We start from the raw sequence: 20,509 nt of genomic DNA, 5'->3' as shown, positions 1-20,509 counted from the left end.
ACGGGGTAAATAATTATTTGTCCTGTGTTTATATGAGAGCATTTCATCCCGCTAACCGGGATAAAGATTATTTACATGATTTACATTTAATTGCATGGTATAGGGGCTATTTAGAGTGCAGGACCGTCGAGCATCGGCACATTGTGAAAACAAGGCCGGGGGACAGTTTTCGCAAGTGTTTTAATTTCCACTACTTACAAATACTAAATACTAATTGTTATTTCAAATTCATCCCGAATGATTTTATACGCCAAATCACTCGTGTTTCGGAAGTTTTAAAACTTTGCAATCTCATCCCTTGCTAACGAAACAATTCTATATACGTTCTTTATTCTACTCGGTTATACGACAGAATAATAAGGTTATTGTGTCATATATATATTCAAAGTTATGTGGAGTTTGCTTTGTTCCCTCCTCAGTTTCCTGTGCTTCGATGGTTTTTCTCTGGGTACTTCGGTTTTCCACTCTCACTGAAAATTAATACCAGCGTAATGAGACGTTGAAAAACTACGCTAATCCTCGGAGCCTTTGTGCCAAGCGTCAACTATATATAAAAGTGAAAAGCGCATTAACAAACACACTTGCATGCTTGGTGTTCTATTATTGGTGTCACATTATCACTATACACGAAGCGTTAAGACTTAAGTCTTAAACGAATTCGAGCTTTCTTAAAACAAATGGTAATTACTGGTAACTGTCATACTATAATGAAATAATCTGCGATGAGGTCTTCACTCACACTCGAAGACTCCAAAGAACAACAGTGTCAAAAATTCAGGTAAGCGCTGATCTTACTATTATCAATACACGGTGTATCAGAAAAAACGAGAAATTTTAAAATGTTCAGAAAACTATAATGTACATATCAAGTTACACTACATTTATTATTTTAGATAATTAAGCTAACTCGAAAAAAAGTTCAATTTGATTTCGTTCAGCCTAAGAGGTTACTGAGACTAAGTGAAATAGCGATAGTTTTTTTTTAGATAGACCGTAGAATTTAGATTGATAACTTGTCAAACTATCATTACTTCACGAATTTTATGCTATTTTATGCTAAATAAAAGTAATTTTATTATTACAACGTTAAAATTCGGTTAGTTATACACGCGGCTGATCTTTCGCCGTCTATATTGGTTAAAGTGCTCCTGGCAGAAAAATGAATTTTACATTTTTGAAATCTTCGTGAAACGTAGATAATGAAAATAGAAATCATAATTGAATTTGAGGTTTTTTTCGCTGAGTTATAGAGCAATGAAATTCAAAATTTTTGAATTTTAACGGCAAAAGTTTTTTAAAACAGCGAAGCCGGAAAACTGGTAACTAATACGTCACAGTAGGATCCGGTTTGGGCATTCGGCTTATACATAAACATATAGATAGTATAGACAGATATAGTATAGAACGAGATATTTGCGATTGAACTTGTACAAAACTCTCGTACAATACTTCTGAAAATGTCCTCATCAAGCTCAGATGCGGAAAGTAATAGCTATCAAAGCGACGACTCAGATTGGAATTATATTCCCGGTCCATATATAATAAAGAAACAGAGCGAAGCGGCTGCGAATATAGACGACCAAATTACAGACGAAACATCAGAACTTGGTCCTTATGCCAATGAACCGGCGGCTGACGAAGAGTGGCTCGCTAACTACCGTGAAAAAAAGCAAACTTACGACGAGCGTTTAAAGGAATTTCAACGGAGACTTGATGGTATCGAAGAATTAGATAAATGGTATATTTCCCCGCTTTTATATTTGCGTGTCTTTGCTTTGCGTGACTTAGTTTGCGTGACTTCGCACAGGGTACGATAACTACAGATTTTATTTCAGGTGTAAGTGTGGCAACTGTCGGATTGAACTCCTTCACAATGCTAAAGAATGTCAGTGTTGCGTAGAAATCGAAGAGTGTGAAGAAGCGCTGAATAGTGAGCTTGTCATGCAGGAGCTGGAAAGGGAAAACCCTCCATCTTGCATTGTCGACCATCCTGGATTTAACAGTGTGTGCTTAGACAAGTGGTCGCTTCGTTTAACGGCAACCAAATTACGCACAAGGAAGAAAGAACAATACCGTCAAACAAGCACAGAAGATAAGTAAGTACATTATACACATGAAATTTAAATGCACAATCACACACTGACATGTTTAAACATGCTCTATGATTTGTAGATTCTATCGAAGCACAGCCTACAGAAGTTTTGTGTGGTTGGTTTTTGGGCATCTGGGAAATAGAAGGTATCCCTTACCAGCATGTGCATATGAACGAATAAGACGTCATTTTCCACCTACAGACAATGAAGACTTTGTAGGATTTGTAGAGGAAGAGGATAGCTCTTGACAATTTGTGTATATAATTATATTATTAATGTTATATGTTATAATACTCCACATTATATATTATTTCAGATAACTATGAACATTTATTGGTTTCAGATAACTATGTACATTTATTTACAACTGGTTTGGTTTTACTGCTGTGTTTGCTTTTGATTTTTGGGACAATCCTTCACTTCTTTGTGTCCCTTCATCAAATTCTTGCACAAGGAACACCTTGGAGCTGCTCTGCCAGAGGCTGCTTTAGCAGCCTTTGCTGCCTTTTCCTGAGCAAGAACAACTGAAACTGAGAAAAGTTATTTATTACTATTTTAACTTAACTAATGAGTTATGATTGTGGCCAAAAATATTATACTGTACATACTTGTTGTTGGAGGAACATCTTCCACAACAAGATTTTTTCTTGCCTCCTGCTTTTTGATGGCAATTTCTTTCAATTCCTTGTTTTCAAACATGGTGTTCATGGGGGCAGGTGTCATCTCTTTTAATTTTTCAGAAGCTTTCTTGAGGGTGCCATTTCCAGATGCTTTTAGGAAAGTCTGATATATCTCTTCCACATATTAATGACAAAGATTTATTTATCAATACTATAACACACATCAGTCATACTTCATTAATGCTCATTGCACCATTCATTCTTTTAACTTCCTTACCAAAGTTTTGTTTTACTTTGCTTTCCCTAACAGTGGCATCGCCACCTTTAAACTTTGGATAAGACACCTTGACCTGTGGTGTACCATCTTCATGGAGTTTTGCCTTACGACATAAATTAGCATTAAAATGGATTGCTGCCAGGATGTGTCTAAATGATGTAGAAATTTTAATCAAAATAATAAGCTAGCTAACCAAATCAGTTGCTGTTAGTTTATTACTAATAGAGTAAAACCAACCTGCAGTATATACCAGAAAATGAATAAGCATTCATTTTTGGGGAGAACTGATTGATGACAGAGTGGAAACCTTCCAAACAACTAGTTTGGTCCAACGGTGAAGCTTGTTTAATGCCCTTAACAAAGGACTTCTTTAGCATAGCACCACTTAGTTTTGTGTAGGCTGGAGAATCTATAGTTTATTGTGAAAAAAAATTGTATCACATTAATAACATCTGGGCAGTATGAGCGAAGAGCCATTTTTACAAAGCATACCAGGTAGAATCCACTTTCTTGGAGTCAGTTCACCATGAACACATTTATCATACAATGGGTCATCAAACCCATCATGTTTGTCAACAATATGACCAAGGAAAGACTTGAACTTAGCCAGTATAATCCTGCCATTTCCTGAGTAAGTAGATGTGGCACTCCAGTAAAGGTGGTTTATACAGGGTTGTATCCATTCTGCCAGTTCTTCACAATCTGCCTCTTTAGCCAGCTTAGTCAAGACCTTATGCAGCTCTTGAAGTGAAAAATACATAGGTTGAGTAAAACAATAGTGCAGTGTACTTATTATGATGTGTATTTATAAACAAAACTGCTGCAAATAATAGATACTTACTCTTTTTCAAGTGCCATATGTCGAAATAATGTTTTATCTTTGGTAGTTTCTCCCTCATGTGTTTTGCTATTGTTTGATGTCTGTCTGAGACAAAGGTGGAAATGTCCAGGCCTTCAGCTAGGAGAAAGTTCAAACATCTTTGGAACCCTTCAAATTCCATTGCAGGGCTGCTTCCAACTTCATTTCTCTATAAAAAACTCGAATCAATTATATGAGCAAAAAAGAGCACTTGAGTTCTTTTCATTGATATTACCTGGATCAAACTAAAATCAATTATTTCAGCTGAGGTACAACAAAATATTGTGTAAGCACCATATTTTGCACTATGCCCCATGCTATCGTGCCGTCCATCACCAGAAATAACCAAAGATTCCAATGCTTGTAACCGACCCAGAATCTTTCTTCGGTAATCTTCCCAGTGAAGAAAGATTGTTGGAAACAACATTTTCTTAAAAGAAAAATCACAACTGGTATAGTAGAAGTTACACCTCAATTTGCTCTGGGGTCTAAGACCTGAGTCAGTTATATATATACATACCCCTTGGTGTCTATAGTAAGATTCATTGCACATTCCAACAAGTCCCATGTGTCGAAACATGTTGAGCACTTTAGTGGGTGATCCTCCAGATACAAGAATAGCGAAACTTAGCAGGAAATCGCAAGCGTTCAGTTTTGTCGTAGGCATCAGTGGTTGACTTCTCCATATGTTGTTTTTTCGACTACAAACGGGATTGGCACAAGTTGTCCTCACAATTAGCAGGGTTCCATCCGTCGTAGTTTCAACGAGAGGGTCATCTGCTTTGCAATAATGGCAAAACTTAAATAGCAACAGCAACTGTGACAGGAATATGATGTATTTAGGTTGCTGGCGTAGGTTCTCAGTGGGATTACTAAACGTGAGAAGATTTATAGGTATATCAATATACGACCATTGCAAAATCACAGGATATTCCAACTTTGTACTAAGCTGACCTACAAGCCAAATATTCAGTCTGTGAACTCTATTGAGTATTAAAAATAATTAAAATATACCTTGTGTCTTCGTCTCCTAATTCCGATTTGTCAGACTCGCTTTCATCTCCGCATTGGAAATCCTCGTCGCTGGTGTCCATATCATCTCCTGTCTCTTCACTTCCCGGTTCGGGTTCTGGAAGTGTTAGGAGCATTTCAGCACGGCTTGGTTCTTCCACATTTAGTATATTACACTGAACACCTACATAAATTGGAACGTTTGCACTTGATGAATAGATCATTAAAACTTATAGTGCGCAGGGAAAACCTATATCCTTATTTACAAAGGGGTATTTCGCACAGTATGAAACATATGGGTTTTCCCTGCAGCACATATGTACAGTACCAAAGATAAAAACACGCTACCTTTGGAATGTTTACTTTCACCAGTGCATCGTACTTGCTTTTAAGCGCAATATACTTGTTCCAAGTCTTACGCTTTTCTTTTAGCAAGTACGCACAACCAACACAACCGTCTGTTCCAGTTGAAACGCTGTTTGTCTAAAGCAAGAAGCCAAACACAAAAAATGTAGACTCAATCAATGCGGTCACTGTCAATCGGTGTTTGGTGCCCGCAAATGTCACACCGAAATATTTGTTTGTTAAACCTTTATACGTACTTTGTTCGGAGAAGCGTTTTCTGGCAGTTCTTCTCCAACATTTTCCATTGCGTGTTCAGCTGGGTCTGTTTCGTGGCAAGGTTCATCCGGCGCTTTGCCTTGGGCGGTCACACTTCCAGACAACGCTTCTTTTACAACCTTTACAATGTGATAAATATTTGCATACAACGCGGCATATAATCGTATGTATGTATTCAAATAGCCGACAAAAGAAAATTGCACTGTGTTTAAGAAACAGCAAACATAAAAATGATTCTTTACAATTAACAATTAACAATACGTACGAACTTACCATTCTCCTAGCTCTCGCTGACGAGGGTTTAACCACTGTCTCTGTAGTTACTGCGTGGTACTTAGGAACTGCCACTACGCCAATTTCATCAGAGGCTAACCGCGGTACTTTGCCAGAGAAACCAGAAAACATTTGTGTAAAATCTTTCCTGTCAAAATGCGCTGAGCAAATACTCGAATTGGGAGTCGGATCCCATTTTGCCCGCTTTGACCGCACGAAATCAATCCACTGCTTTCGTCTCTTTTTGGCTTCTGGCCTTTCGTCGCCAGAAAACGGTATGAAATGAAGGGAAATTCCTTTCTCCGCATTAGAAGTATTAGAGCAACCCCCGACAATACATCTATTCGGCATATTTTTATTTGCGTGATTTTTTTGCGCCGCCACCTTTCTTACAACAACATCTGAATAATACACGCTAATGATTTTTGTAATATGAATGAGTCAAACCGGTTCCTATTGTGACGTCACATCAATGATTTTGTACCAATCCCTTTTGCGCGGTTTTTTTTTCCAAATGCTATGTTTAAGTGGCAATAACTTCTAAACTAAAGTCGCAATTGCAATTCGGTTTTCGAATAGAGTATACACTGCTAACAACGATTCTAAAAATGTAAAATTCATTTTTCTGCCAGGAGCACTTTAACGTGTTATTAATTGTAATTTTATATTAGTGTAAGTTCAGTCTATTGATCTTTTTTTAATTGTCACCTCGCATGCAGTGTAATTTAATTAGTATTTCTTACTATGAAATGCGAACTTTTTAAAAATCATGAATAATAAAAAAATAACTAGCAACTGATATACTAATTAGATATAATCTGTGATGAAGTCTTTATTCACACTTTGATACTCCATAATTATAAAGAACAGCAGTAACAAAAATTCAAGTGAACGTCAAACATATCACCCTTAACACGAGAAATAAATTTCATATTAGTTTCAAGTATGTTAGTTAATCTGCACCTTTTTATAATATATTATTTAGCTAAACAATAATTAAACTGTCATCATACAAACCAATACGATTCAAACACCTTTTATATACAAAATTCACAAAGGAATTAAAAAAATCGTACATGTAATGCATGCAAGGCATAAAATAACAAAAACTGTATTAAAAAGTTATAATGTATATATTAATAATATATATATATTATAACAAGGCACAATACATTTTGTTATTGAAAAATATTCTCTTGATGGATTTATTAGCGCTAGCCTGGAATTGCAAATCAGTTTTCTTTTGCTTAAGTTGCATCAGTTTGCACGAAATTCCCGATTGACATCATGTTTGGTACAGGCTAATAAATCCATCAAGACAAAACTTTTCAATAAGAAAATGTATTGCAAAGTTTTTAATATACCTTAAACTTTTGATATATTCGAAATCCGCAATCATGGTTTATGCACTTTAATTATAGACGTTGAAAACTAAGCCAAGCGTTAACTAAAAAGCTAACAAATACACCCGCATAATCTTCTATTATGTCACATGCATTATCACTACACGAAGCGTTAAGTCTTAAACCAAAAAAGAAACAGGTGACTAGATTAGATGTGAAAAATCTTTTCAAAAGAAATCTCGCTACATGTTGCATTCAAGAACTTTTGACCCCTTAACTCTTAAGACCTATATATAGACTACACGATAAGTTGTATCACTTGTATGCAATTATCATTCTGACGAATGCACAAGAGTGCCTATGCCACAATCTTCATTCAATTTTGTTCAGGTTAGAATTTAAAGTGTCAGATTTGTACGTGTGTTCATACGTTCACATACATTAGCTACTAACAATAATTACAAACAATAAATACGAACTTTTCTTTCATTGTTTTATTTAATAATTACACCTGCATGGAGACAATGCTAAGGGCTTTTTCAAGAGGCAACAATCATCAATTTGGGTGGGAAGAATATTGTTGACTTTGTAGTTTTTGAACTAGTGGGTTTTGCTACTTCACTCCAGACTGAATTTAGTATTGCTATTTAAAAATGGCACTGTTGCTTAGTTTTGTTTAGTTTTCACCGGTTAAGGCTTTAGCTATTTTTCTTTTTAGTTTTGTAGTCAAGATGTTCATTTTTTACTCGAGCTATATAGCGAGAGTCTTAAATTCGGTCAGTTTTTTCGCGCAAGACTCCCATGCACGCGGCCAAATCGGGCCAATTGAAATAAATCGTTATCGCATGCATGTGACATATTTGTGACCATCTCATTGGCGTCCAGCGGCTCATTCAACTTCCAGTTTCTTTGTGCTTCACATCAGTTGAGGATTATCTTCTGACATACGACACGTTACGTTAACAAAAAGCGTATAATAATGCTGCGTTTTATTATGCGTTCCCAAGTACTTTGAGAATGTACGCTTTCTAAGCGTATTCTATCGAAGCTGAACGACACTGCATACATATTTCTGTGACTGTGTACTCGATACGAAGCTAAACGACTGAATGCATATATTCTGCGCGAAAAAATTAAACGTCTTTATACGCATATTTCGTGAACTCGATTAAAACTATAACTCCGCGCATATTTTGTGTACTCGATCTAGCCTAGTTATTTTGTTTGAAAATACAGCGATATATGTTGCTAAAATGGGCATTGGCAATCGACGATTTTAAGTTAATCTGCGATGTTTTTGCATTGCCTACACGCCAATCCTCTGCTTTTATTTATAACCTTCCTCCGCTAAAAGCAGCTCTTTTATCTCGAATAAACGCTTATAGCAAGCGTCTTGTTGCATCTGTTTTGAGGGGAACGGATTGCTTATAGGTACACTTTGTCATTGGTTGAGAAAATCGTATCAACACACGAAAATATACAATCTTTATTATATATATGCGCTGATACGAAGTATTAATGTGTGTGTGTGTGTCGAATATAAGACTCGTTTCTCACTGGTTAAAATCATTCACTGGCCTATTTTCTACATCTTAACCAGTTTTATAAGTTCATTCTGATTTACCATTTCATTGAAGCTAACATATACTGACTAAGATTATATCTACCAATATTTTGGATAGGATATTCTACCGGCCTATAATGAAGCTTGTGCCGCTTGTAATCACTTTCTTTGCTATTGGAAGCTGGATGTGGCCTTCTGCAGATGCTGCGACGAAATACAAATATATAGTAAGTATTATTCCCGATTACATGAAAATAAATTTTTTGATACGCGATTGGTCGAGAAGCTTGTTTCTACACTACCATATAATTAACTGACCATGCACCAGTCTTTTGTGGTTAGGGGTTGGGCGATCAGCCAATAAGTGTTTTATTATATATAGCAAATTTCAAAGGAAACTACGTTCTGTTTATAAATATGGGGTAAATGACTGTTAAAATGCTGATATCTTTTAAAGCACCGATCGACCTCTGCTATCTTTGAATATAACAATACCACATTTCTCCACATGTTCAACCATTCCAGAATTCCATGCAGGTTATGCTGACAAATTGCCGAAAAATTTCTCGCGTTATTGTCCCTCTGGCGATAAAACTGATATCTGATAAAATTAGAAAGAAATTATCTATTTTTAATCTGTACCTGTATAACTGTATATTTTCTTCATCTGTGATTTTTCTCCAGCCTTTGCTTAGATTTGATTGCACCAATATGCAAGCCACTTGCGAGAACATCTGTTACGCGATCCAAAACGCAGGGAAACCAGACAGACTTACAAGAACATCGGGTGGCGCGGAGACGAATTATAACCGTAATCGATCGTGCAAGAATTTAGTGGCGACTACAACATGTACAGCCGATGAGTACCCATTTGCATCAACGCAGGAGAATCCTCCTAACCCTGTTTGTACATTGGTTCCTATAGCAGAACAAGAAGAGCAAACAAGTCAGATGAACAAAGTGTATAAGTACTCATCACCAAATGGTGTGGTTGATTTTAACCAAGAGTTCAAGGTTAAATTGAGCAACTATGTAGCACAAGCTAACCCATGCTTTGCGTTTCCAATTGGATCAGGACGACCATGTGTATGGAATGGAGATTAAATGTTTAAATAAATTTATCATTATCCTATAATATCACATCATGTGTACTTGTAGATTCTTAGCAAAATAAAATACTCCGGCGTGATCGACGGAGTTGAAAAGTAGTCTTTCTTTTTGTTTTTATTTGTCGTTGTAAACAATGGCCTATAGCCAGCCTCAGGGCGTTGCGAACGATGTGGGATTGAGGGATACCTGATGAAGACACTAGACTGTGGTGTCGAAACGTTAGGTTGTGAATGTAATTTTTGTGTGATTACTTTCATTAATTATATACCTTTTGTAATCAGCGGCAAATACTGCAATTTCATTGGTTAAGAGGAAGGCGATTAATCATTAATCGCACTCTTTCATGACCTTCAATTGTGTTTTAGTACTTTTCCTTAAAACAAGTTGATTACAGAAGGCATATAATTAATAAGTAATCGAACGAATTAAGTCAGTCGTACAATTATTGGCCAAATCATACTCGTGATTAACAAACCAACCTCCCGCTAAGCTTTCCGTTAATTTTGTAATCACTCGTAACATGTTATAATCATCAAGACTTGGGCCTTTACGTTTGCGCTCTTACGAATAATTACGCAGTGAACCTTACATAAGGACTGGCTGCGTTACATGAAGAATGGTTATGTCATTCTAACGTCATTCTTACACATACGTCATTCACAATTATAGTGCTTACCTATATACCGGCATGCGCTGATCATGTTTCTTTTTTATCCACTGTTGTCCATGCAGGGTTGGACGCCCCCTTCTACTCGGTGAGTTGTTCATAATTTTACAGATATCTTATTATCTATATTGTTTAACTTGCATTTGACGCGACCAAAATGCAACGTATAAGTGGTATAATCTAGATTTAAATTATAACAATAGTCTTATTTCTAAAGGTATTCTCTTTTTTTACACCCTTTAAGGCTAGTTTCCACTCAAGAAAATTCTCCTTTGGATCGGACAGGACAGGAAAGTTTCCTTTGTATAAACGCCGCCTGAGAACTCACCGACAAAGGAAATTTTCCTGTCCGTTCCGATCCCAAGGAGACTTTTCCTGAGTGGAAACTAGCCTTTACAGTGATGTTTTTTCCCTAGATTTTGGCTGTGATCAAATAATCCGTAATCCCATATAAAATATCCATATATTTGGATAACTTGGTATATAATTGCATTCATTATGAAATGTATATGTCACCTAAAGGCTTTCCAGTTAAGAAAATTATCCACCGGACCGGATCGAACAGTGTGGTTTCTTTTGTGCTTAACACAATTAGTTTTGGTTGAGAACACAACTGATAAAAGAAACTTTTCTGTCCGATACGGTCCTGAAGATCATTTCCCTGACTGGAATTCTGACCGAAAAACACGGCTAAATTATGGTTTCATGCAGGTGCAGGTAGCCTTTCGACTATTCTAGTTCAATACTATTCGTGGATTCAATACAATTTTTCAATTAATTTGCAGAAGTTGTATCATGTCCGTGGTATAGGTCAATGATGAATTTTTAGCGATGTCGTAACACATATTCTCATCCAACATGGCCGCTGGATCAACGCATCTCCACTTGTAACCACCATCCTTGTCCTGGCCGCGAATAAATCTGGCAAAAGTAAACGCTTTGGAAACGCACCACTTGTCTCGCAGATTCTGTACTCGATATTCTGAAACGGATAAATGAAACTTGTGGTTAATAGCATGGTACGTAGGTGCTACTGATTTAGACTCAAACCTATAGAACCAGGGACACCGGCACAATGTGAATACAGGGGGAATACATAAACTTATTAGGCCAGTTTACACTACCTTCAATGGGGAGTTTAAGATTTGAAAACGGAAATGAAATGTTTTTTCCACTACTTGCAAATACTAAATATTTGTTATTTCAAATTCATCCCGGATGATTTTATACACAGAATCCTTGTGTTTCCTGAGTTTCAAACCCTTGCAGTCTTATCCCTTCTTAACAGAACAATTCTCCACAACTAACGTCGCGTATACTGTATAGTCAGTCTCGTTCGAGGTCTCCTTTCTACGTTTTTTCTTCAGCTGTTACGACAGAATAATGCGGTTATTGTGTCGTATGTCAAATTACGACGAATTGTGTTATATGTACAGGGTGTCCCCCAAAAAGTCAACCCTATTGAAATGAAACTTTTATTGAAATTTGAATGCATGATCAACGCAGTAGTGTGTAAATAGCATAGTTATTAGATTGAAGCATTCAAATTGGGTTAAGGCAATCAGATTCTAACAAAGGCTTTATTTCAATGGAGCGGACATTTTTTGGGACACCCTGTATATGAAAGCCAGTCCGTAATGACTATTGTGCACACACTTTTGTTTTCATCTTAAACTGCTTTTTCTAAATTCATCATTGTGCTGTCTTAATAACTGAAACCGTTTTGGTTTACCAAACTTCCAAATGAATATGAAATAGAATCTGCTCTGGTCCAAGCGAGCGAAGTTAAAGGTATGTTACACGGATGCAACTTTTCTTGCGACCTGCAATGCAATTGTAATTTTGAGGGAAGTTAATTTGTAAAGAATGTTCAAAATTCTCAGAAAACGTTATCGATCGTAAGAAATGTTCGTATTTGTCAACTTTAGATGCCTCAGAAGTAGAATTGCATTGCATGTTGCAAGGAAAGTTGCATAGCGCCTTACGTCAGTTGCGCCATTGTTGTACAGTATAAGCAAAACGGATGCCCAGAGCAGACTCCACCTATATATAAACTGTCATGATTTAAAAGCACTATATGGGCCCATAGTAGGTGTGTGCCAAAAAAAAAATACCTGGAATCTCTGCTTCAGATCCATTCCGTATGGCGACGCTACCAAACAAATGAATTCTGAAATCTCTCCATTGAAAAAGATCCCCGTTGACATTCATGATTCCAGATGCCATTCCTTGAATAATATTAGCTGTTAAAAATTGCCGCCAGAGATTCAACCCTGCAAGGCTTCCTTTAAACGCCTGACTGCTTTGGAAAGTCCCGCCATGAGAATCCATTTCCTGACCAAGAACCATGATACCGTTGGGGGGGATCCAGTAGGCGTTCGCCGTTTCGTAGGATGTTCCTAGCAATTTCCCATCTTTGTAAATCTCGATCAAACCACCCTCGCTCCTCCACTGTATGCAATAGAAATGCCACGAATCGTATGCAGAGATGACAGGTCTATAAAAGGGATAGGAATGGCTTAATTGAACATTTATACCTATATATTCCATAATAGATTTGTCGAAAGCGAAGTAATTTTGGCTGGATATTACCCGAGACAGAGTTTACTACAAGTAAATTACACTGAAAATTACACAAATGAATATTTCCACAACTTTGTTGTCGCTGATTTCATTTCTATTCCACGTAAATAATAAAAATGCATTGGCAGTGCAAAATGAATGAATTTGAAATAAATGTTTACTATTTTTTCAATATAGTTGGTCAAAATTAACAACCTTAAAATGAAATAGAATTTTGAAGCCATCAATTATTTTGCGCGAAATACCGATGAAGAATGAGACTTCAACAAACTACTCATCAGCTCTTTTATGACTTGTTTTAAGGCTAGTTTCCACTCAGGAAAAATCTCCTTTGGATCGGAACGGACAGGAAAATTTCCTTTGTCGGTGACACATTGACCAGATACCGATTTATCTAAGAATTATTACATTATTATTGCCAATAAAGATTATTATATTCCTATCGAAATTGCATATATAATGTCAATTTGAAAATTGCAATTGCATAAGACACATAATTATACGTATATATAATTATACTATTAATTATGCAATTTTGCTATCCAAATAAGTGAATGAATTCTTAATATAATATTAAAATATTCTTCCAGGGAATAGGGAAAAGAAACCTGAATAGTTGATGTGAGTATAAAACTTGGATCAGTGTAAACTGGAGTCCTCGCCAGCCGTTCATCACTAACCGTGTATGGTCCCACTTGCCGGCGATGACAAGGCCTAATGCAAAGTTTCTATAAAAATAGACTCCAAACTCAGAGTTTTGTGTTGCACTTGAATAGGCAAGTAAAGAACTTTCTGGTGCGAAAAACCTTGCCCAAAAACAAGCGGAAAAGACTGTAATTTTATCTTTAAAAATGTTTTCTATCCTGACGTAGTTTTCGACTGACTTCTCGGAAAAGAAATCCATCTGATACACAGCCTCTGCCCCTGAAAAAGGTTGATAAGGATTAATCATAGGATTAATAAACATTGGGTAACAAGAGACGCCTGATACATGCAACAGGGTGTATAAAAAAGTGGACAATTATGTATTTGCCTATAAATCAAACATGCAACAAATTTTTTGTAGCTTTTAGTTAACAATATATATGTACTTAAAGGTTTTCTTATGATCCTAACACTTAATACCATTACAATAAAAAATAATTGTGAAATGCAAGAGCAACAGACAGAAATTGCACGGCGTACTTCATTTACACCGTAATGTCTTTGCGTGAGATACGTTCAAGGTGTTGTTTGTATTTATAACACCCCCCCCCCCACACGGGATTTCTGGTGTTAAATTGAATGTGGTTTACAGACGAGCATCAGCGGCATGAGTATGCGTACTGATTCCGTGGTAAAAGAATGCAAAATGATTCACTGTATATCAACGTGCTATCTGAAGAGCATTGTCTTGTAAAATATAATCTTTCTTGGTTCACAGGCTGATTTCCCATGCATGCACATTAATTATAAAGCTTTTCGATGAGCAATATGTAATAATCTCACGATCATTTGCGCGCTCACAATTTAAGATTTGGAGTGGCAATCTTATATAACCTTCACGAACGACTGTGTGACAAGTTATACACTTACGGGAATTTCGTAGATCACTTGGTGTTTCTTGGAAGTCAATACCTGGTTCAAACTTTGACTTTATTTCATACCAGGCAAGGACATTACCGTTTTCAAACAATGGTCCTTTGTTTGCCATTAATGATAAAACATGTCCATCAATTTCATAGTTCCATATATTGAGTCTGCTTTGCGAACTACCGTTCGTGTATCCATCTGAAATCAACGCATAATTTGTGCATATAAAAAAAGGTAAACACATCTATCTATTTCAGCTACATCGTAGCCTATTTTCATGGAAAGGCGGTTATAGCAATCAATCGAGTTTAATTCATTTGATTTTCATTTGTGATGATGTAATTCGAAATGTTACTTGACCCCCCCCCCCCCCTCAAAAAACAACAACAATTAGAATCACTATTGCTGACTAAAAATGCTTCTTAGTTCTCACCTAAGAGAAGTTGTCCTCCAGCAGGAATTGTAATATGTGAAACTACATCATGCATGATAGAAACCAAGGACCCATCCAAATATATCGTCCAGTGGCCTGTATCATTGGACCACGATGTAGCAATATGATGCCAGTACGCTGGAGATTCATTCCAAAACCATGGAATCCTTGCTTCTCTTTAAATTTTAAAAGATTATATCAGAAGATTATATCACAACATTTCGCAACGAAACTTGATCGGTTTTTTTGCATTTCCTTGTCCAAAGGTAGTCTATGATCAAAAGGTAGTCTATGATGCAAACGTCTGCTATTGAGCCAAAAACGCCTCTAGAATTAGCCGAAAATGAACCCGTTCTACACTAGGTGAATTTGCTCGCGCGAACAGATTTTTTCGCAGAAAAATGCGGCCACATCACCGGATTTCAGATATCGCTTCGCGTCGCAAATTCGGCTTGTGGAAAACAGGCTTTATTCCGTCAAAGTATATCACTCTGTTATTTAATTGTTGGCAAGATTTCATCCAGTGCATTATATACCTATTTCATTTACCGCTTGCGCAAGCCAAACTTAAAGTTAATTAAACTTTTATCAAAAGCTTGCCTGATCTTTTCTCCATTTATTTCTAAGGTGAGAATTTCCATCCCGAGGTTAAATGAAAGCAAGCGGATTTCTCCCGCACTGATTGTGTACTCAAAAAATTTCACAGATTGTGTTTCCAACGACCTTGCTTCGCATTTTATCCACGTTGCGATTGTGAAAGCCCGAAGACTTGTGATATTTTCCAACTTTACGTCCTTCAGATAACTATTGACGGATACTGTAATGTCATAGTTCGGGTCTGAAAAAAAAGTCAGACGCAGCGCTCGGTGAGTTGGCAGCGCGAGAGAGGATGACAACGGATCCCAAGTCACAATTAACTTACTTTTTCTAAGTGGCTTACACAAACTTGGCTGTTCTTTAACGATCATGCCACTATAGCTGTGCTTAAGAGAACTCCAGTTGATGATATCTCCAAATGCATTATTTGAACAATTTCTGTTTGTGAATTTCCTAGCAAGATCAGCAACAGAACTGTGAAAATCCCTCCATACACTCAATTGGCTCAGTTTGCCAGAGAATGAACTATTGAAAGTACCAGTTGTGCTTTGTAGTTTCTGACCTATCACGAAGATACCACCAGCTTTCAATGGTACCATCGAACCAAGGTGGTCTCCACTGTAGACCAATGTACTGTCAAGGAATATAGCATATTCTCCAAGAGACCACCATGCCCCCACGTGATGCCAATAGCCGTCGTTGATTGGTGGCACATAAAAATGCCTGTATTAATGTCGATGCAAGTACTCTTAGCTCTAGAATGCCACAGGGCCGTAGCTAGAAGCTTGATTAGGGAGGGGTGTATATTTATAAATTCATCTTATGCCCGACTGATTTCTTTTGTATGTGCTATTGTTTCTGCGGTAGATAAATATGAATATATGAATATACACCCCCTGCCCCATGAAATTAAGCGGTCTAGCTACGGCCCTGGAATGCCATCTATCATTTAGGGGATTATTAATCCATCGAAAATCTCAGGTTGGTTGATACGTTTAGAGCCAAGCGCACACGCTAAGGTTCTAATCGCGGACTTATTGGTTCTTAGTGTGCTACGGGCTGGGCTGTCCAGTCCGGGCTGTCGCAAAAGATTTCAGCAGTCAGAGAGGTGTGAATGGAATAACAAATCTTTAATTAGCGCGAGGGGGGAGTTATTTACACCAACTTGGGTCCAGGGCAGCTGGGGATTTACTTTTTTACAGGTTTCTCTTCTTAAACAAAACAAGTTTCATACTTTTCTGACGATTGAACTCGAAGTATTATCTTTTCTCTCATCACCGCGAGTGTAAATTCTTTGTCATTTTCATCCACAGCGTAAGATAAAACGGTCATTTCCTCTGCGTCCAATGTGTTGATCCAAAACAGAAGTGTTATGTTGGACATCTCCGGCACATTGTTGTCATGCAAGATAAAGCTGTCCACGCTTTTCGATGGAAAATTCAGATCAAAATTTCCTGGATTCGCTGCTGGGAATTGAGATAGGCATATATAATTTATTAAATTTACCATCTGTTTTCCACTTTGATCGATGGCCAGAGCATGCAGGCCTCCGAAACAAAAACTTGCTCTTGGAATTTTGCCGCGTAGCTTTGTAGCCAGAAAAGTGTACGCCGACAACGCAAAAGATGTCGGTTCATTTCCTGCCGGAGAGCTCATATAGTTGCCAATTTCTTTCAAATAATTTTTTTCAAAATATTAATTTTTTTCCTGCTAGATATGATTGTAAAAAGGTATCTTCAACAATTAAATTATCAATTTCCCCGTTATTTTTTCTTCAAAAAAATTTTTATATTAAACGGCGGTTCGATTCCAAATTCAAAATATTAATATAAATTCAAATTGAAATTCGATCAATATTAATATTACTGTTTCAAAGTGTGAAAACTCATAGTAAATTTAACATTTGTTTGCATATTAAAGTGTTTGGAAGGGCTTCAAAATGTTGTCAGTAACATTTTTCCAATTCCAATACGAATTTCGCACAAAGGACGCGGAAAAGTATGGACTGAATAAAAAAATTGCATCGCGCGTAAAGAGCATAAATTTTTTAAATCATCAAATATCAATGTAGGGGGCGCATACATGCATGGGGCGTCGATCAGTACCTTTGACTTTCTCATCAATGCAGCTGCCATTATATTCCTGCCAAAAAAAATTCCCATGTAAGTTACACTTAATATTGTGATGAATTTCTTCTTGTAAATTCTAAAATAATTATACTGTGCATCATGGTCATGGTGTGGCAAGCCGACATTGTGCGGAAGTCGGTCAGTAATGGTTTATACCTTAATCGGCGCATTCAAATAGACGTAATCGTAAAAGCGATTCTTCTGCAACTCTGCCGAGGTATTATAGATGACATCGTGTAACATCTCACAAAGGCTAGTCTGTCCTTGCGGTAATCTTTCCCTGTAGTTCAGGGATCTACAACATGGCTCTTGTACACACGATAGTATACAATTAATTTTGCTCGAAACATCTGTCTTTTTCAGAACAAAACTGTTGAGGCGGAAACCTGTTATAAGAAAACAATCAAACCAATTTCATTCCATTTCGTTACGGCTAAATACGGCCCGGTTGAATAATTTTTCTCGGCTCAAATGAAACCACTGGCCCCGTGTCCAGAATATCATTCCTCCCGGGCATGGAAAAAACTGTTGCCTGTGGCTGTGTCATATGCACAAAGTTAAAGCTTCACCTGTCAGACCCAATAAGTTGCAGACTTGTAGTTTCATATGTGGCCCTATAATCGTGCAATATCACCGTAATAAAGTCTAATAAAGTCTGCTTAAAGTCCTACGAGATATATATTAAACAGATTCGGACTTAGAATGGAATCATGGAATCGTCAAGGACGACGCGAAAATACTAGAGGATAAATGGCGCAATGCACACACTTATATCGATATGGGATGTTATTTAATCGCAATTTGGGCCAAATCTGTCTATTATATCAATAGTGTCGTCAATACCTTCAAGACTGGCATTGAAGCAGAAATCTAAGGACTCAATTCCATATAGTAGTAATTCGAGCAGAAATATCCCAACGAGAAATTGATCTTGAAGCTTTACCATCTTGAGTTTAGGCGCACAACCGCACCAAATCCACGAAAATTTTTCCAAAAACTTCAATTTTGAGGTTTTCAACTGTTACGTCTTTTGAGTAGTACGAACCGTACGCGCACTAGTACTGCAATTAGCCACTGTTGCTTCACAAAAGTATTCCAACTGACGTATAAGCACCTGTAGCGTTGTTTATGATTCGATTATCAAAGATGTTAATTTTCTCATCGACTGCTGCTGTGATATCCGTTCAACAACATAGTATTGGTCAGGTCATAAGGGGAAGGAATTTCTCGTCTGTTCTCTAATTTCTCTTCTCTTTAGTCTGAAGTCGTGTGTGGTAACTAATCTCTTCGACTGAACACGTTTTTACCCACCTGCAGTCGTGCGTGCACTTTGCAACTCTGCGAAGGATGTTCAAATATCTGTATAACGATTAACGACTTGTAAAAGCAACGCCGATAGAGAATGCGTTTTATTGATGATTTGAACTTGAACGAATTTTCGCAAACATGGTAGTACACTGCTAGTTGAAAATGCAGTAGGAGACTACTTTCTAATATCCCTGATTGTGGTTCAGAATCTACCGAAAATAAACAGCAAAGCCATTTCGACGTTTTGACGTAAGGCCTACATTTGGAGATCATCTATTAAGTATGAATAACTCCAGCGGTTACTGAAACAAGGTCTTCTCAAGACGCAACGTCAAAAAATTTCTTCCTTATTTAGGCGAAATTTATATTAATAGACCAATTGCGAAACTTAGTAACCGCGCCTTCGTGCAACATGGAAACGAGGCTTATTATGCAAAAAAACAATATTTGTATTTTTTGCAGTACAGAGCTATTCGCCGAGTTATATGCCGTTTTTCGCCTTTGTTTTACATATTTTTCGATTCCTTTCAGCTAGGTTTCATCGTTGTTATCATAGTTTACAGGTTAGGAAGTTTTGCCTTTTAATTAAGGTGTTTTTGTGGTATTTTCATTAATCTTTTCGACTGCTTTCGTCGGGGAAGTATGGAAAAGGCCGACACAAACTCAGGTAAAAATTTAGTTTTTCCAAACTATTTCGTCTCAAGTTTTGAAAATGTATTTCATTTTTCTCCCTCTTATTTGTGCAAAATTTGGCGATATATATTTGGTGCAAAATCTATGTTTTTTTATGTCAAAAATTATTGAAAAGTGACAGTCAGATTATATAATTTTCAAACTTGATGACTAAAATGGCTTCATTTATTCAAATTTATTCACAAATATCACTGTATTTTTTTTTCTTTATACCACAGTAATACTGCTAAAATGGTCAAAAGTAACTGACTGAATGTTTTTGTTTATTTTCGTTTTAATAAAGTACAGACGATGCATAGCTTGCATGCCGGCCTGAAGGCCGAATTTTATAAAAGTCGAATTCGAATGCATCTGAGTTTGCATCTGAATTCTGCATTTGTGTTAGTACAAAACACTATTCTTTCTATCTACTACAATGCAATAGATGTTTAATAAGGGTGAACCAGAAATACTTGAAAAGGAAAGGATTCCGTTCACCATCGTAAACGGAAAAACACTTGCGAACTCCAGTTTAAATATTTTTCGCTTTCAGCTTTGCCATCATGTAAAGGTGTATCTTAAAAAACGCTGCAGCTCGCATTGTGGCTACCTTTATAGTATGTTATTGCGGGAAAATGAATATTCAAATGGCAATTCAAAATAGACAATGAGATTATGTCTTGGTTATAAGTATTTTACTATCCATGTCATGCATGTGTGTCAAGTTGAAGAGTTGTTTTGCTTTTCAGTCGGCATAACATCACATGTACTGTAGTC

At 36.9% G+C, this 20,509-nt stretch overlaps 4 protein-coding genes across 4 annotated transcripts; 1 reads left to right on the top strand and 3 right to left on the bottom strand.

Annotated features, from left to right (window-relative positions):
• The first annotated feature begins 1,143 nt into the window (after positions 1 to 1,143).
• Positions 1,144 to 2,673, top strand: LOC114530939. The gene is made up of 3 exons (XM_028552560.1): positions 1,144 to 1,738; positions 1,836 to 2,096; positions 2,173 to 2,673. Exons 1-3 carry the CDS (start codon positions 1,458 to 1,460, stop codon positions 2,339 to 2,341), a joined length of 711 nt encoding a protein of 236 aa, XP_028408361.1. The 5' UTR covers positions 1,144 to 1,457; the 3' UTR covers positions 2,342 to 2,673.
• LOC114530875 lies at positions 2,472 to 5,195 on the bottom strand. The gene is made up of 9 exons (XM_028552472.1): positions 4,864 to 5,195; positions 4,370 to 4,721; positions 4,085 to 4,279; positions 3,832 to 4,018; positions 3,483 to 3,731; positions 3,228 to 3,399; positions 2,947 to 3,139; positions 2,702 to 2,840; positions 2,472 to 2,623 (listed from the first exon to the last, which is right to left on the bottom strand). Exons 1-9 carry the CDS (start codon positions 5,082 to 5,084, stop codon positions 2,472 to 2,474), a joined length of 1,860 nt encoding a protein of 619 aa, XP_028408273.1. The 5' UTR covers positions 5,085 to 5,195.
• Positions 5,084 to 6,391, bottom strand: LOC114531007. Its single transcript, XM_028552637.1, has 4 exons — positions 5,755 to 6,391; positions 5,463 to 5,600; positions 5,209 to 5,343; positions 5,084 to 5,089 (listed from the first exon to the last, which is right to left on the bottom strand). Exons 1-4 carry the CDS (start codon positions 6,103 to 6,105, stop codon positions 5,084 to 5,086), a joined length of 630 nt encoding a protein of 209 aa, XP_028408438.1. The 5' UTR covers positions 6,106 to 6,391.
• Positions 6,392 to 11,022: 4,631 nt separating this feature from the next.
• LOC114530936 lies at positions 11,023 to 18,817 on the bottom strand. Its single transcript, XM_028552557.1, has 11 exons — positions 18,596 to 18,817; positions 17,909 to 18,138; positions 17,729 to 17,765; positions 16,858 to 17,089; positions 15,949 to 16,346; positions 15,627 to 15,864; positions 15,027 to 15,202; positions 14,597 to 14,791; positions 13,702 to 13,945; positions 12,553 to 12,935; positions 11,023 to 11,420 (listed from the first exon to the last, which is right to left on the bottom strand). The coding sequence occupies exons 1-11, from the start codon at positions 18,696 to 18,698 to the stop codon at positions 11,209 to 11,211; spliced, it is 2,448 nt and encodes an 815-aa protein (XP_028408358.1). The 5' UTR covers positions 18,699 to 18,817; the 3' UTR covers positions 11,023 to 11,208.
• Positions 18,818 to 20,509: the final 1,692 nt, after the last annotated feature.

Source organism: Dendronephthya gigantea, unplaced genomic scaffold (genome assembly GCF_004324835.1).
Source record: "Dendronephthya gigantea isolate DGI-Jeju-01 unplaced genomic scaffold, DenGig_1.0 000067F, whole genome shotgun sequence".
NCBI classification, from domain to species: Eukaryota; Metazoa; Cnidaria; class Anthozoa; order Malacalcyonacea; family Nephtheidae; genus Dendronephthya; species Dendronephthya gigantea.
Note: the sequence above shows the minus strand (reverse complement) of the source record. Positions and strands in the feature narration are given on the sequence as shown.